At 30.9% G+C, this 18,596-nt stretch overlaps 1 protein-coding gene across 1 annotated transcript in view; it reads right to left on the reverse strand.

Moving 5' to 3' along the window:
* Kdm3 (Lysine demethylase 3) overlaps window positions 1-18,596 on the reverse strand; it is a 114,201-nt gene that overhangs the window by 73,210 nt on the left and 22,395 nt on the right. The window contains exons 2-6 of the mRNA XM_085202464.1: window positions 18,100-18,249; window positions 15,245-15,358; window positions 7,977-8,198; window positions 5,223-5,307; window positions 3,677-3,744 (exon numbers count right to left, since the gene is read on the reverse strand). Of these exons, the coding sequence (XP_085058590.1) occupies window positions 3,677-3,744; window positions 5,223-5,307; window positions 7,977-8,198; window positions 15,245-15,358; window positions 18,100-18,249 (639 nt within the window). The remainder of the gene's footprint in view (window positions 1-3,676; window positions 3,745-5,222; window positions 5,308-7,976; window positions 8,199-15,244; window positions 15,359-18,099; window positions 18,250-18,596) is intronic.

The raw sequence follows: 18,596 nt of genomic DNA on the forward strand, positions 1-18,596 counted from the left end.
GATTAGGTTGAAATATTAATGCTCGTACGTAAGATCAAATCATTTCTTTATTTACGTTGCTATATTCTTCGCCTAATACATTCCTGTCACGAAAACTTGTTTTGGCAAGCATTCAACTCTGGATGGTTTCAGTGAAAACATTACTGCAGTGTAGATATGTGTGAAGGAAGTCCTTTACATTTCAGTGTGCAGGGAAATACAGGTTGAGGAAATTACGAATACGGCTAAATAATTGAATTGTATATTTCGAGTATGTGTTTATAATTAATAATAATGTTCACTTTAAAATTTCGTACTACAAGCATATAAGTTATCTAAGTATTACTACCACTTGCAACCTTCGGTCTAGCGCAATTTTAAAGTGCTATTACCAAAAGCCCATTAACTTAGCGGTTAGATGGGATCGGGTAGAAATTTAGATAGCTACGAGATTAAGAGTTTACATTTGGCGCACAAAGGAAAGGGCGTTATTCAGGCACAGCTGTAGGGAAAAGTGTCGATGATTAGCTGAGAGAGGGTCGCTGAACCTAACAAATTACAGTAAACGAACCCCCCCTCTTGTCAACACTTGTCATGTTATACTAAAGTTGATTTATGAATATATTAATATTGTATCTCAATAAGATTTAATAAAGAATGTTTCCAATATATTTTATCTTCTTTATTTAACATGATTTATATCTTAAGAAATAAAAACAAGTTTAAAAATCCCTATGTTACTAAAATTATAGACTACTACGAGTATACAACAAAAGAGATCCGCAATACAAGACACACATGAACAAACCTAAATTATAGCCGAGAGCAACAAATGCATGCGAAATGAGTAGAACTATCGGCTATTGCACGGGAAAACGTGACTTTTATACTTATGCGTTTATCTTGGAAACCATTTCTTCTTATAAAAACTAACTGTAATTAATTATAATAAAATATTCCTGTTAGAAATATATAGCATATAAACATTTCAAATTATTTATTCCTATAAAGAAATGTACATTTTCATCAGAATAACCTTCCATAAATAGTTTGTAAGAAAAAAGGCAAAAAAGAGATTTGCTCGTTACGAATAAACATCAAAGATTACAAACGAAGCTGATAAATTGTAAGGTGAATAAAATGAAATGAAAAAAAGGATGTGTTTACAACACGAAGGTCAATACAAAAACAATTCGCCCTTCCAACACGCATTAGAAGTCATAAACATAAGGAAAATTTATAAATACATTTATTTTAGGTACTTACAAGTTCCAGCTCCCTAGCATTTTAGTCTTCTTATTAGTATCTTAATTAATATTTTCTTAATAAAGTTTTAGAACGTAATATTACCTTCTCGTTTGATATAAATTGCTTTTCATAATTAAACATTTTAGACCGATAAGTGCTTTATTAAATTATAAAGAAATAAGTAAAAAATAGAGTCTCAAATTTAAAAAACTTATGAAAAAAAAGACTATAAAATATTATAATTAAACAATTTATACCGTCAATTAAAAGATTCCAAGATATTTTCTTCGGGACGAAGCGTCGCCGACTTTCAAGAAGGTCGTGTCCATGTCGAACGGGGACTCGTCTCAAATAAGATAATAATAAGATCTCGGAGGAAAGCAATAAAAACGAAATCAAAGACCAGCTGAGACTGTTGAACTCGTAACATTCATTTCATTTATTTATAAGGTCGCAGTGGAACTGATTAAAAGTGAAATATGGTCTTATTGAGAATCGTGCGATTTTCGCAATCGAATTACTTCATGTGTTGTAAATATTTACTGGCGGCACACCCTGCCTCAGCTCGTGCGTATTACAATGGCAAACAAATCAAAATACAATTTATGGCTTATATGTGACGAATCCTCAAAACTTAGGAATTTTAATGTTAAACGAGATGTGTTTAATGTAGTCTTTAGTCTACACTACATAATATTATGCATGTAATTTATTAAGCAGTATAGTACTCATTTGCTATTTAATTATATATATTTAATAATAATTATATAATAAATAGGACAGACAAATGAAAACTGTAAGTAATTGTAACAATTTAATAATAATAGACGACGTTTATGCTCAATGCCATGCCATTTTTTATATAGTACGTATGTTGTACGTGTATAAAAAAACACGAACGTGAGTCCAGCGGCGCCAGTTTGAAAATAACAAGCCTAGACATATTTATGAGCTAATACTGAAAGTTAATTATCTAGTACTCGTGTCTCCTCACTTGTCGAACTAAATTAGATTTTCGCTGAAGTTTTCAAGCCAAGTATTCCAGATAGATTTCGCTTGAGTCCAACTCAAACACCCCACGATTAACATTAGTTTAGAACAATGCCAAGCGACTAAACTTAGTTTCCGCTTGTTTCTGGTCTAATATTCAAACAAGTGCAGTAGTGAGGAAACTCAATCGTTATCGTCTCAATAGTGTTTCATACGTACATACTAGCTGCCGCATACGGTAACACAAATATAAAATAAAATTCAAAGATAAAATAAAATTCAAAGACACAAGCGCCTATTAATAGTTGGAATCTTATTAAAATTCATATTTAAAAAGAAAATACACTACGTAATTACAAGTAAATGTTAATTTTGTAATGTTTTTATCACTCCTTACGTCATACCAGTGGAATGTAATTAATATTTAAATTAATATTAATGAAACAGATGTAAGTAAACTCAAACATGAGTCATTTCAGCCATATTTAGCTGAACCGGCCACGACGGTCGGTTAAAATTGGCAGATGCGTCATAGAGCGCCATCCTCACCGAAATAAAATTATATAGACCACACGAAAACACGTGCATAAATCATTCACCTCTTTGCATGAGTTAATTTAATACTCGAATAAGATGTTACATGTCTTTCAACTTCCTGTACATGAGTAAATTACATATCAGAATAACATAGTTACTATCTAAAATGAAAATATAATATTATTTAGTCAGCATTCAAAATAAGCCAAATAAACATATTTTTGCACTTAAACGTCATCAAGATTCGGTGCTTCATTTGCATAGGTATTTATTAAGCAATAATTAATTTTAATTAAGGTCTTAAAAAATTGAATCCATTCGATTTATATGGAAAAAATATTATTCGAGTATTCAAATTGGATACATTTAGCAAATTTTAGAATTCGAATTTTATAGCCTTGAAAAATTTGAAGCTATACCTACTCTAGTAAATATAGGTACATTTTTTAAGATTACAATACATAGTGTAATTTTATAAAAAACTAATACAATATGTTAATTTATTATTTTCTAGTCTCCGGCAATTCGTATTTCGCTGTTGACCTCTAAATTGTAAAGTGTTTTCGACTGCGTTCTTTAATCTATGAAATTCCTATTTTTTTACAACAAGTCAACACCCACGTCAAGGCTGTTTACTTTTTACAGTTTTTTGCTCTGCCAGATTGTAAAGGATAAACAAACTGGTTTCTTAACGAACACGACGAAAGAATAAAAAAGATCTCAACAAAACATACATTAATGATTAAATGAATATTTATTTCTGATATAGAGAGTCGCTGACTGAAATAAAAACTAGTTTTCCATTTATATTTATTCAGTTGTGCTATTAAAATGAATGATTTGCATACTTATTATTATGAGAACATACATAAAAATAATTGGCTATATTGATACAAGTCACATTATTAATATTATTACTCACTTGTAAGTTAGACCGAGATCTTCTAGGCATCACTCCTACAACTTCGCCTCGCATAATGGATTCTATAACTGGAAAAGAAAAATGTCATTATTTTTACCTAAAATGTTAACGTCAATTTAAATATTTGGCTTCTTTTTTAATCAGCTATTAGTTTCTATATTATATTTTTACTAAAGTTATATGAATCGAAATTTATTTATATCTATCTATTGTTTATGAGAAAGAAAAGAACAATATTTACTTTGCATTTTAAATGAATATATTACTGTACTTCAAACCTAATGTTATTCAGTTTTGTTTTTCCGCAGTAGACGATGTTTATAATGAACATAGTGCGGTGCGAATAATGACGCTTTAATATTATTTCATAATGTCGTAAAGTATAACAAAGGATTTGCTAACGTTGCAAACTACGTTACGTCGTATGGCTTCTTGCATCCAATTATGCACACACAGAAGCTAAGCCACCCTACGCCCGTCTCCCGTTACACTAACAATACTCATACGAGTAGTACATAACTATACTCGAATGTACAAAGGCCACTGTGTCAAAACGCACAAATGAAATGTAAACATTTTATTAAATAAATAATAAAATTGTTATTTAAAGTATTTTTATTCCTGAACAAAGTAAACAAATATTCTTATTTCTGATAGTAAATTTGAGTAAGTCTCTCAACTAAATGCGACACTATCCCCAATAAATCGATGTGCTTTCATCCTTTGCCCCTATTCTATTACAGTTTATTTCTTTATACAAAATGGAATTTTCGTTATAATAGCTACCAACCAGCATATGAAAATTCTAATTCAATATGTCCAATGTTTCAAGTTAAGCATTTGTTTTTCGGGAAGTAGAATCTTAACTCTAGGTTCCCTCTGCCTAAAAATAAATAAATCTACAGTAATGTTTGAACTTATATTAATCCAGGGAATTCAGGGAATTCAGGGAAAGCGCTATAAAGGGTTCATGAATATTCAAGGCGCAACTTTAGTCCACGCCGTTTATGTAAACGCCGTAACAGCAGTGATAATTACATAACACATTACCTACTGCACCATTGTGCAACGACACACGTGACTCTAGCTGAGATGGTGGACAATGACTCATTTGCAATAATAAATAATTGTTAGACAATGAAACGACCTACTGATAATACTGATATAATATGAAATTGATCAAAAATATTAGCTGCAAAACTCGTCCTTTAATAAATATGAATAAGCTTACCGGAAGTATATGCGTAGCTATTTTTACGTATAAAAATTGTAATAATATGCAAAATACAATTTACATATTCTACTAGTGTCCGAATGTGAATAAAACATTATGTGTAAATAATATACTACAGTCGGATACAGAATTAATTATTTCGCTAAGGATAATAAAATATATTGAAGATCATATTTCAAGATAGAATGTTATAAATTTTAATAGCTTCTTGTTATTATTCTAATAACACGTTTTGTTTTTATAATTTTACTTTATAGGTTAAATATTATTTGAAAGTTTAAATATTAATGAATTAATTAATTGTTAAATCACCTCCATCGCCAAGTAGTCTCATCTGCACTAAAGACGGGTCTTCGCTGTGTTCTTCTAGAACTGTGTCATCGGTAACAGTTAATTCCTGTGAAAGTATAAAAAAGTAAATAAAATAAGCTTTTATATTTTCGACGTCGTTGTTCAAAAACATTAAATAAAGTAATACTTAAGGCCACAAGCAAAAAATATCGCAGACATTAAAATTACTTTCTTAACAATAGTGCTAAGAACGAAGAATAAGCAATTTCATGTTAATGAAAAGACAAGTTTGGCAGGTGGGTTAAATTTATACGTAAATAACATCAGAACCTATTAAAACTTTCTCACGCCCACGCCACCCACCAATATAAATACGTTACAGGAGCGTGCCTGTTCAGTGTTATTTCATCGTCTAAAATTCAAATAATAATAACAAATGCTGCTCTAGATACTATACTTATATTTGATTAATACAATCAACAGCACTACGGTATACGTTTGTCTATAATAAATCTGGTACAAGGTAACTTATCGAGCATGCTGCCAAAATTGGAACAAAATATTTATCTCATTCTCCGTATATGTTATATGTATTCTCAAGGGTAAATATCTTTTTACGTTTAATGTAATTTTATAATTTATTCATGTATAATTTAGTAATCATACAAAACTGGTTTGCCATAAATGTAGGTAAAATGTATAGAATTATATTGTTTTTAATACAATATTATAAGCATTTTAATTCTGCATAACAGCTACTATTAAAAAGATTATATCAAATATAAATTTTCTTAAAGGTTAACCGGTCAGCTCAGCTCACATTGGAGGCAACAAAACAATAATATTAACTAGTGGCGCAAGGTTGTCGATAAACATGTCTTCGGGGCAAAGACTTAAGTTTAGCGCAAACTCGAGAGAAACAAAGAGAACTTATAGAAAGTTGGTCGGTAGCCGTAAAGGGGGGTGAGCGTGGAGGTTACACAAAACTTTAACGGACAAACTGACTTCGCTACTACGCTAATTTGCAATATAAATTTGTTTTACGTCTTAACTTTTTAACTGTAATTACGTAGCAAAGTTCAAGATGGATTGAAGAACTTGGCAATCCTGACAACCCTCCAAAGAGTTTGACGAATATCGTAATCATTTAATGTAGAACAATGTAGTTTCTATTTTTGTTTATAAAAAGTTTGGATAATGTTCTCATTTAGAAAAACTATTTAGGTATTCTTGCTCTTATTAAATGTAAATATCAAGATTTGTGTTGAATAAAATTCTGAATATTATGAATAATAACTTTTCATTTATAATCCAAGAAGAAATGTACGAGTACATAAAATAACAGTTAGTACATTTTTGTGTTTTCTTTTAAAGTAGCTATATATGTATATATATTGGTATATATATTTATTTTTCTGTATATTATGTATGTGTATGTGTATATATATATATATATATATATATATATATATATATATATAATGATATATTAGATATATGTATTAGTATTATATGTAAATTATATCACATTTGTAATGTTGTATGTTTATTTTATGATTCGCTATTACTGTAATTATTAACAAACTTTTTATGCACCACACAGCTCTTATATTACTATTTATTTTTTGTTAATCTTTCCGCTCAAGGTTACCTGTAAGAGATCACTAATAGTGATAAGGTCGCCCTTGCATGCTAGTTATATTACTATAGCTATCGTTTTTCTTTTTTTATTGTACTTATAGTTTGTGTATGCAATAAAGAATTTTATCTATCTATCTATCTATCTACTTTAATATGCTGAAAACAAACATGGAGTCTCAGAAAGTGAAAATTAATATAAGACATGATACTCATTTATAATCCCAGTTGTTTGTTGTGAGTTTCGATAAATACGAAGAAAGTTTTACACGGCGCGTCCTCATAGGAGCCGATGAAAGAAAAACAATAAAGTGTTTCAATAACGCAAAACAACAAAGTTTGTTTAGCAGAGCTGGCAAAGGGGTGAATGATGGAAGGGTGTTTTGGGCGCCTCCCTCACCTGAAGGGGAAGTAACTTATAACGTTGTTGATAAAACCATCATACATATTACTATTAAATAATATACTAGTACGTTTTAGTTAATAATTCAGTATATATTTGTATTTCTATGAACGTAACATTAATGTATGTAAGTAATAATATTGGCATATCCTGACATTATATTTATTTATAAAAACAACATTAATTAATACTATCACTGTAAGTCATATCAAAACGAATTAAGAAAAAAAAATACGTGTTTTATTAATAATACCTTGACTTCACAAAAACTAGTTTTAATAATACTAAGTATAATAAAACTAGTTTTAATATACTTTGGAATAAATTTAATATAAATGGACCGATTAAAACAGGTCGAGATATTAATAAAAACCGTCGACAAGTGGAAAGCTGCATTCTTATTCGTTTGTTTACAGTTGTGCTTAACAACTTTCTTATAGCTTATACGTTGGTAGAGTATAAGTAATATGTGCCCTTATAAATCCACCATCGTTACTGGATGCCATCGCGTTCAGTAAACCAAACTGGTTTTACCCATAACTTCCCGCTTGAGAATTATGTTGTAGAATGCCTATACAGTTAACCAGGCATGTCTTAATGTTTCAGTTCTCCAGGTGCTTCCTTAATTACATAGGCAGTCTTTTTCAATGTACATATTTTATATAGTTACTTAATTTAAGTACTGCAATAAAGGAGTTCGTTTGCATTAAGAACAATTTATAATAGTCTCTTACCCCAGTGTGTTCGTTGACGCCGACTATAACAGCTGTGTACCACTGCGTGGCACCAGCTACCCTGTACACTTGTGCGCGGCATCCACCCAGCACTGAGGGTGTGGTGGTAAGTATTCTCTGCCCGTCTTGTGTCGTCCTCCAATCAGACGCTTCAGCTGCCAGCGCTGATAGCGTTGAAGAATCGACACCAGCTTCTGAACCAGCTAGAGTGGGATCCCATTCCTGAGAAACATAATACAATAATTAATAATACGTAAAATATAACAACACAATTTTTTACTTTGAAATAATAATAGTTCAACGTAAAGGTTATAAGAAATTAACACTTTCACCTTTACGTGAATGTAAAATATGAATAAATTTATAATAATATTATAATTTATAGCTAAAGTATTATCGTTATTCTTTTATAAAATTTACATTTAAAAACTAACAAAGCTAATTTACATTTTAGACTACAAATTACCCAGTGCATCTTTTAAATTTATTCTCAAGATTTATCGCATCTTGTTTGTACACGTAATATAATTCCACTAGAAGAATGCAATGTCCATAAATAGCGCAATTACTCCGCTAGATTGTTAGTTATGTGTAAAATGACCTCGTCCATATAAACATTATGACCCACATATTGCACCTACTACGTACGTTACTTGCCTTGTATGCTGGACCTAATATTATGCGATTTTATCGCGATAATTGACTATATTGAAAGTAAATTTATATAGACAAAATGGCTTGTTTATATTACAGAATATGGTAATGGCATAAAACAACTGCTGTATTAATAACGTCTATTTCAACATTTGTGTTTACATAATATTATTATTGTATAGTATTATTCAAAACTTGTGAAAGAACTTTGTCTTACTGGAAGTATTTCATTATTTTAAGATATTACCAATGATATTACAATATGAAAAAATAGAAATGGTAATACTATTTTTGTATTATACCTGTATACTGTATATAATTATAGAAAGGTTGATTGATACGAGCACTAAGCAGATAGCTATCTTTAAATCAATTTAAAGTAACAATGCTTGTAGATAATTAAATGTCTCCCAAACAGCGGCTGCAACAACAGCAAAGACCATCGTAAAATGCAAAAAGGCACCACTACACGTAACGCACAGAATGCGTATTTATGTCAATGTTACAGCACACCGACACCTGTGTGCGGCAGACGTATCCGGTGCGTTGAACTCGCCTCGCTCTCCCTCCTGCGACTATGTGTTTAGCAACCGAGCTATATACTATACCTCTATACTTGCATAGTCTATACCTCTATACTTGCATAGTCTATACCTCTATAGCCTATACTTCTATAGTCTATACCTCTATAGTGTATACTTGTATAGTCTATACTTATATAGTCTATACCTTTATAGCGTATACTTGTATAGTCTATGGTCTTCTGTGTAATATGTAGCCTACAACTATTGGATGCGGTTAGGCGACACGGAAATGATTTACGTAAAAGCTAGACGCTTTGTGAGCCTTTGTAAAAAACGGACACATTTTATTTTTGTACATTTTTTTAAACGTTTGATAAATAAAACGTCCATCGGCTTTTATTGATGTTTTATCATCCACTACACTGGACAGCGTTTGAAAAAGACTAATTTGATTCGTTTCAATTGAAATGATCGAAATCTCCTAAATTAAATGTATCTATTCAATTTTTTTGTTTGTCAAAAATATAAGGGAATAAAGGTCAGATAAAAGCATAAGCACAGAGCTCACGCCCTTATAACTTTTCACGGCCAAGCCATTTCCACCGAGTGAGCCAAGATTACGACATCGTAATCGCTGGTCCGCCAGCACCGCCTGCACTGTGTAACAGTCACGCTCTGATGAGCCGACGCAGTCTCAGTGACACAGCAGCGTTACGCAACACCGCCTCGAGGCTTTTACTGTTTATTTTGCTCGCTTACTCTACTCTATTTGGTGAGATTACCTCGTGATTAATACGAGGTCGTGGGGAGCACGAGTCGCTCGTACCGACAAAGTTTCGTCGGCCTGGGAATATTTTGTTGGATTATCTTGCGCATTGTGGGCTTTGAATTAAGCACTTCGTTAAGTCTTAATTATTGCAAACTATTTAGATATGCATCTGAATTTAAATAGTTACTAAATAATTTAACTTTTAGTAAAATAGGTTGAAAAGAATCGTATCGATGATTATTATCTATTTTAATGAAATCAAATTCCACTCTAATTTATAAACAATTATTATCAATAGATAGATATATACATTAATTGTACAAGTCCGTACCTTTTTTATCATATAGATTAGATATTACCTACTTAAAATTAGACATATATCTATTATAAAGATATATCATACACATTATATCTTTGTATAACATGTATAATCGGTACTTAACTAGGAAGTTATTCGATGGCACACATTCGCGTCTCCGCGACTCATTCAATTTCCTGTCACGAGACATGACTCCCTGCTCCCTGGTCCCGCACTCGTGATAGGATTATTGATAAGATTGTGAGTTATTCATAACCCGTTGGGTTATTTCTTTGCGTAATATGCTTTAGTTAATTCATGTAAAAGATTAGATATAAAATGTGAAAAATTATATTGAAATGCTCGTAAAAAAATATTCCAATACATTTTAGTATTTTTTCAACATTTGTAGAACAATATTGTAATATCTATAACAAATAAATGGGCCACAAAACTCAACAATATTATAACTAAAATGGTTGTAGTACTTCTAGGAAAAAAATATATAAGCATTTCGCTGAAAATGTACATGTAGTATAAGTAGGACGGGCCCCAGGGGTCCACTAACTGTACCTCAAAACAATACATATCGGTAAGTACCCTGAAACGCCCCCCTGGCATTGTTCCGTTAAAATACCTAGCCTTTCTTGGTCATGCAGCCGGTAGATAGAGTTCATATGTATACATAATATTATACAACATTGTTTAAAGTTACTATTAAGACTATCTTTATTTAATATTTTATAACAGTGGTAATATTCAAAGATAACAGCATATAATATGTGTGGAAGAAATAACTCTAAACTTTATGCTATCAAGAGGATAAATTTTCTTCAAACTTTCACATTAAATTTCTCAAGTAAAATTCTCGGTCAAGAAACTTAAAGGAAAGCTTTTGAAGTAATAAAATTAAGTCCTAAAACGGAGTTTTCCAAGTTTATACGAAGTCGTTTGATAGCGAGTAGTACAAAAAGGCTTTAAGGCGAGACAATGCGCTCCTATCCATCACGGATAAAACAAGTCTGGATAGTGAACGCAAACACACGAAGCGAATGGAGAACATAAATTGGACTTTTGTGCTCACTGCGGTACACCAGTTCTGTACTGTGCGCTGTAAAATGAAAACTATTACCATACTGTCGTGAATATATATAAAATTTATTATAACTTTTTTATTATTATTATTTTTAGGTTTAGATAAATTATTAGATTGTATCCTGGTACTATAGCAATGTATTTAATTAGCGTACATATTTTATTTCTTAACTTAATTAACATACCTACATTTTCTTTCACTACTCAAAATGCAGAATATGTTATAGTTATTTGCATAATGTATTAATACAGTTTAAAGGAAAATGTAAGTTAATAGGTTTGTGAATATTTATCGTAATATATTAATATTAAATAAATAATATTGTTGCTACAGCCGAGTACATTTAATAAAATAAATTATACTATATTTATTAAAATAATTACATTACATTATTGTAATAAATTAAATAAACAATATTATAGCTACAACCGACTATATTTATGGAAATAAAACGTCGATAACATATTATACGTAGGTGGGTTCCTACTGTATAAGAAAATATTTGTGAATCCAACTATCGTCAAAACAAACAGTTTGAACAAATAACAGCTCTAAATAAACAAATGGTGGAATACTATTGTAACATAATAAAATAATAATAGTTGAAAATATTGAGCATGACTTTGAAAATAAGTTTTCTTTTGAATAGCGTCTATAATAAATCTATTCATTCAAGGCGACCTATATAATAACAGATAGCTACGTAAAAAAATTGTTGTGAGGCTGTTATAAATATAACTATTCTGAATTAGTTTAGATTGTTCATAATAAACATAAAATATGTTATAAAAGCAGCTTCACGCTGTATCCCTCACACAAGGTAGGCAGAACTACATAGTGGTAAGACTCTCCGTTCACCGTATTCCACTGAATTCTGGTGGTGGAACTCAAACCAAAGCCAAACCAAAGTCTCGATACCAAAGCGAAGAAATGGAAATATTAAATATGTCCTCAAGTGAGAATCGAACCCACAACCAGTCGCATTTACAGACACAATTTGTGTTCGGCGCAACGACTATCCTTTTATATAATCTGTATTTGCTTTGTATAATATCCGGTACATTCGGTAGTTATTAAACTTGCAAAGTGGATGTGATCATATTATTATACCCTTTATATTATTATATGAAGATGCACCACCGTCATTAATAATACGGTGTTCTCAGACAACATAGCAGGTGTGCTCTATTATAATAAAGCGAAGCAAGAAGATATACTATGGATATAACTATCTCATAACGTTATTCATTAAATTATAACTTGTCAGGTCTGGCTTTATATGACATTGAAGTCAGTTAGTAAAACAATTTTCTCATGCTTTTACATATTAACTTTCAAATTTCATTGTATGAAAGTATAATTAAACATATATAATACTTTGCCATAAGAAGAAATTTTATACACACATGTGTATCTGTTAATTATAGTTAGTAAAACTATAATATAGTAATATATTATATTGTTAATTGGTATAAAATACTTACATATATATAATACCAATACTAATCCAATAAGAAATACGTGGGTATATAAATATTATAATCTAAGGAGAACAATCTCATGATTCATTTGAAACATTTTCATTACCATAGCTTATCTTAATATGGATATCTATTATTAACTTTAGCGTAGAAATTCAATTGATTTACAAAACATCTATTGATAGCGGACATTTATAGACGATGTCCAATAAAATTTGCATTCTAATTTACATTTAAATTCTAACGAGACAAGTCACCAGGTATGTTGCGTAAAACTTGAAAATGTTAGTAGAGAATAAATTAAGATTTATATGAAACAAATTAAAACTTGAAGAACTTGAAGCTAGCATTTACTGTCAATTATTTTATTTTGTTTAATCCAATTTCCATTTATTAAATCAAAGAAACACAATAAGGAAAAGAGCATAACTAAAATACAATAAAACTATCGAATTAATCCTCATAATACAGATATGAGTTTTACTTTAAGCACCAGTAACGCCATCTGTTGTACGCCAACAAACGTTTTGAAAATTTAATTTCAAACATTTCAAATTCAAACTAATTTAATAAAAGCAAGCGTTGCTGTTTATTAAAAAAATGTAAATTTAACATAACTACAGTGTTATTACGCGCGACAAGCTTACTAGGAGGTAGTAGCCTCCTAGTACTGCCAATGTCACCCCGAGTGGGGGCGACGTAACGGACGCTAACTACAAACTTTACTCGTTTAAATTTTGCTGCAGTTTCCCTTCCTGCGTGGATTGCATGATAGAAAACTTTAATTATCCCTTCGTGATGAGTTTTAATAAGAGCTTTAGACTTAAATTGCTTTTTATATTAGTGTTCTTTTTTTCAGCTTCACTCTGTATCCCGTACGTAGCAAAGTCGACTGAGGGTTAAGGCATTCTGCTTCCCACTTCCCACAGAGCGAAGAAAACAAAAAATATTTCATTGCCTCGAATGGGAATCGAACCCACAACCTGTCCACGACTGGCCTCAAATTAGTTTACATGAAAAATATTAAATTTATATTCAGATAACGTCTATATTGTTTATCTCTTCATACACGCTATTATTTATAAACCTTATAAAAGCACTTAAATTTGAATAACCTATTCATTGTAATTAGAAAATACAAAGGATAAACATTCTTCATTATAATTTGTAAATGTTCAAAGAACAATAACACTTAAAAATAATATGTTTGATTATTCATAAATACTTTATAAATTTGCACTAATGAATTATTCCACATTACATTTCTTGTAGGTGTTTATAAAACAGGTTGTTTTTTGTAAATAATTCATGTTTATTTCAAATTTGATAAATTATGCGACCAAAGTGCAATAGTAAGTTTCAAAGTCAAACGGTTGTTTCAAAGTTGAATTTGAAAGCGAAAAACTTCAATGACAAAAGTATATTTCGCTGACAGGCAATCAATCACGCTTTGCCGGCCGGGCTCACCGAAAATAGCGTCAGTGGCATAACCACCTGAATATGTATATAATAACGGGGAGGCGTGGGTGGCAGGGCGCGGAAAATCAATATAGCAGGCGGCGAGGATCAAAACACACCCGTCCCAGGCCTCCGCCCCCGGGGCCCTGCGCCCGGCGCCCGGCGCTGTCGCCCGGGGAACACCGCCCCCCTCGCTCGGCAGACACCGTCCTTGATCTCCCTACGCCCGGGCGCTACTTTGGATAAACACTCGACAGTCGACACTCGCTCGTATCGTCTCATTGGAAAATTGGGTCGGATACGCGTCGTTTGATACATCTTTGTCTTAATACGTATCTATGGCTTTAATTACATTTCGTTTGAGGAAATATTCTTAAATGATAACAATAAATTTCAAATTCGTAACATTCGAAACATATAATAAAGAAATATTATTGCAAAGTAAAATAAACAAGAAAAGATTCCCGTAAGTAATATAATTATTTTCAAACATAATAATAAAGTAAATTCCTTCCTCAAATAATGTCTACTGGATTTAATATGTAAAGTATAATAAATGGACGTAGCGCTGAACCGTAATAAATTATTTTTGATTCATTTTCCCACATAACATCGACCTAACAAAACTAAACAGTGACTCAACGGAGAAGAGGGAATATTAAATGTATCTCAGTATTAAAATATGATTCATTCGAAGCACGTTCAGAGGCCGTATGCCGTAAGCGTTTGTGACTTACTTTAAATAAGCATTTAAATTGTATAAATTATGATGGAAGGAAATTTCCGATTCTTTGCTATTTTGATTAAACTATCGCCATCTAGTGGTAGAATACAATAAATAATGATAGAAGTTTAATCGGCATGCATGTTATCTTAAATTATAGTCATGCTACTCTTACTAAATAAAAACGAAATATTTAAGTATATACATTTTTTCACCCCATAGAGACATAAATAATAATATTGTTATTATCTAAACGATTATTACCTGGTAAGGTTGTAAATTGGCGTAGTCCAGAAAGTGAAGTTGCTTGTCGTGGAGGTATTCCACTGGCTGCGCGTCCGCCTGTAGCGTTACATCCGCCGACAGCGGCGTGAAGGTCTGTCAGAATAATAATTAGAATGTATATCTTAATTTCGATTACATCAAAAACCGCAAATATTCATTGAGGTATTTTTTAAACTATTTTTATCTAAAGCGGAAAGCGACTGAAGATGTAAACTTGATAAACAGATAAAGTAGAGATAGCAAGATAAATATATTTATGCTTTTATTTCGCAAATATACTACCATTATATAATTATGATTCATACGCGTTTCATGTTAAATCTTTATATTATGTTGCTTACATAAACCAATTACGTAATACACATAAGTATACCTACTTTCCATTTAGAAATGAACTACATAAAATAAGACAATAAAACGAATTCTTATGTCACTATCAAAAATTCTAGCGCAAAAGAGCACGTACGAGAGCTCAATCAGTATTCAATAGAGTTTATGTTTGAATGACATCTTTAAAATCACCTTCAAAACACCATCTATCCCGTGAATATACAATACGATGTCGCCTTCGGAAATAAAAATCATTTTTCTTTTTTATTTCACCACTGTCAATACATAAAAGCCTGTGGTATTCTTCTTTATAAGTTGCTATAATACTGTAAAATTTCATCTATCTATTTCATCTATACGACGTATCCGTTCGCGTGAAAGAGGAACAAATTCATCCTCAGAAACTTTCTTTTTATAATATTAGTAAGATAAGATAAATATTACTCATTCTCATTCACTCTTGGTCTCATTTTCTAACTTCTATGTAATTCCATGGTACTACATCTTAGATGAGGAATCATAAATGAAAGTAAACGTTTGTCAAAAATAAAGATAGCAGGCAAATTGCAAAGCCGTTCCCCACTTTTCACCGAATTCTGGAGCCATTGCGTGTTGAGTGGCATAGCTAAAGCGCAGAAATAAAAATATTAAATATTTCATTTTCTTGAATGGGAATCGAACCAACAATCTGTCGCGTTTACAGTCCTACTTGTGCTACTGCGCCACGACGACCTACTCTTTAAGTAATAAACATAATATGTACATAAATATATGAGTGGTTACTTTATTAACATATATAAAGTAGGCAAATGTAAACATAAAAAAACATACTGCAGAATAATAAAATAGGTTATCGTAATCACATTCGTACGTACTGTACGTAGTGTACATACGCTACGCTATCGCAGAAGGCCGCGGACACGTGAGAGCTGAATTCTATTAGCACCATTCCCAATCGCTCCAATTACAAAATATTTGCACGTATTTGCACGCTTTAAGAGTCAACGAACAATATCATTGAAATATGCGGGTGGTTATCTCTATTAGTCTTCTAATATAATTGCTTTATTGTAAAATTAGCAAAATCTTGTAGCTGAATATTGATTGTTAACTTTACCTACTTATCTGTAATATGTCATAGCATGTATGATATGGCAACATTGATTGTTTATATTCTTTGAGGTAATTTGCCAAATTGGACTGTAGCAGTGAAGGCGAGTGTCAGTTAATTGTAAAGGGGCCTCTGAGGCCTACACCTGTGGTCGCAAGTTCCAGACATTGTTCCAGTATTTCAAAATATTTCATATTTAATTCCTCCGAGTGGGAATCGAACTCGCAACCGTCGCATCATCGGAAAAGAGAGATAGATGTATGTATCAATGGAGATATACATATGTTTAATGTTTTCGTGACGCTGTGGGACAGCATATGACTCTACATGTGATGATTGTAGGTATGGGGGATATTGATAAGAAAAATGAAAATGAATGAGGAAAAAAAAATATTATTAATATATACAGTATACATAATTAATAGTTTTGAACTTTTGATACTATGTGATAATATCACTAAGTACCTTTATAACTTATTTCATTTTATGTCTTAATATTAGTTTTATATTATCTTAATATATTTGATTAATAAAAATTATCTACATATAACTGATTATTATATATTTTTTGACTTCATTTTTAGTTTATATTTATACTGAAAATATAAAAAAATATAATTTATTTCAGAAATTATTTTTCTACTTATTTGTATAAATTATATAATAAAATGATGTCAACAAGTTATCTAAAGTGCTGACTCTACATAATCATCTACCTAAATATTACCACTACAATTAATAATTTACACAAACAAACATTCATGATAATTGTAATCAACATTGATTATGTAACGTAAACTTGTAAAAATAAATATGTTATTTTCGTTAAATAAATAAGTTATTTTCATAAAATATATTTAGGTGATTATTTTATTATTTTATTTAATTCTTATTTCAGATTTTTTACTACTTATTATTATATTATTTATTAAATTAATTTAATAGATGCTCGACATGAGTTTATTGATTCATTGTTCATTGATTTTATAGTAATGATTTATCATAACTTGAAACATCTATAGAATATCTGATTCCTGTATTCCTGTACTATTACTGTTAAATTGTATTTCTTTTTTTGAGAATAAATTCTTTAAACATAAATCACTACAATTCCTTTGTAGATAAAGAAAATATGAAACTAGAATAAATAAGAAACATAAAATAAATTAAGTAATTTGAAATTAGTAAGTAAATAAATAAATTTAATTATTTATAATTATTTACTTCAATGTTTTGAACTGTGGTAAATACAACTTTTTTATTTAATACTATGTTTTAGGCTGTAACAGATAACACTGTTTAGCGACCATACTAGAGCCATCTAGCGAAATGTTTACGAACCTTTTATCAAAGGCAACGAAAATAAAAATATCAAAAGCAATTAATTACTTACTAGGGCTGGCCATTTTACTTCTTCTTTTTCTAATTTCCTAGAGGCCCAGACTAAAGTTCTTTCCACTAAAAACACACGAAACGTTCTACGTGAATACACAGCCACCCATTCACGACGCTGCCAATCGACACCATCATACTCCACCAACACCTAAAACAATAAACAATATTTTAAAAATATGAAATTTATTAAAAATAAGTAGTATATACTAAACAAACAATTTTAAATTAAATATTAAGTAGTTAGAATAAGAGGATTCCAAAATAAATTATAAATTTTGAAGTAAGCGCCATCTGGTGACCACTAGCAATACTAACTAATGGTTACGTCTTAAAATGACAATTACTGTATTTTGCTTTTCGCCGTGAGATGGCGCTAGCTGCCACTACTGCACCCATTGTTTTTATAAAACCCCGCCCAATTTTAAATATCGAATATCTGGCACGTGACATTGAAACATTGAAAATATTGTTTTGTTTTAAAAAGATTGACTACAA

Source organism: Heliconius melpomene, chromosome 18 (genome assembly GCF_056956725.1).
Source record: "Heliconius melpomene rosina isolate 202511_hmr_F chromosome 18, ASM5695672v1, whole genome shotgun sequence".
In the NCBI taxonomy this organism is placed as follows: Eukaryota; Metazoa; Arthropoda; class Insecta; order Lepidoptera; family Nymphalidae; genus Heliconius; species Heliconius melpomene.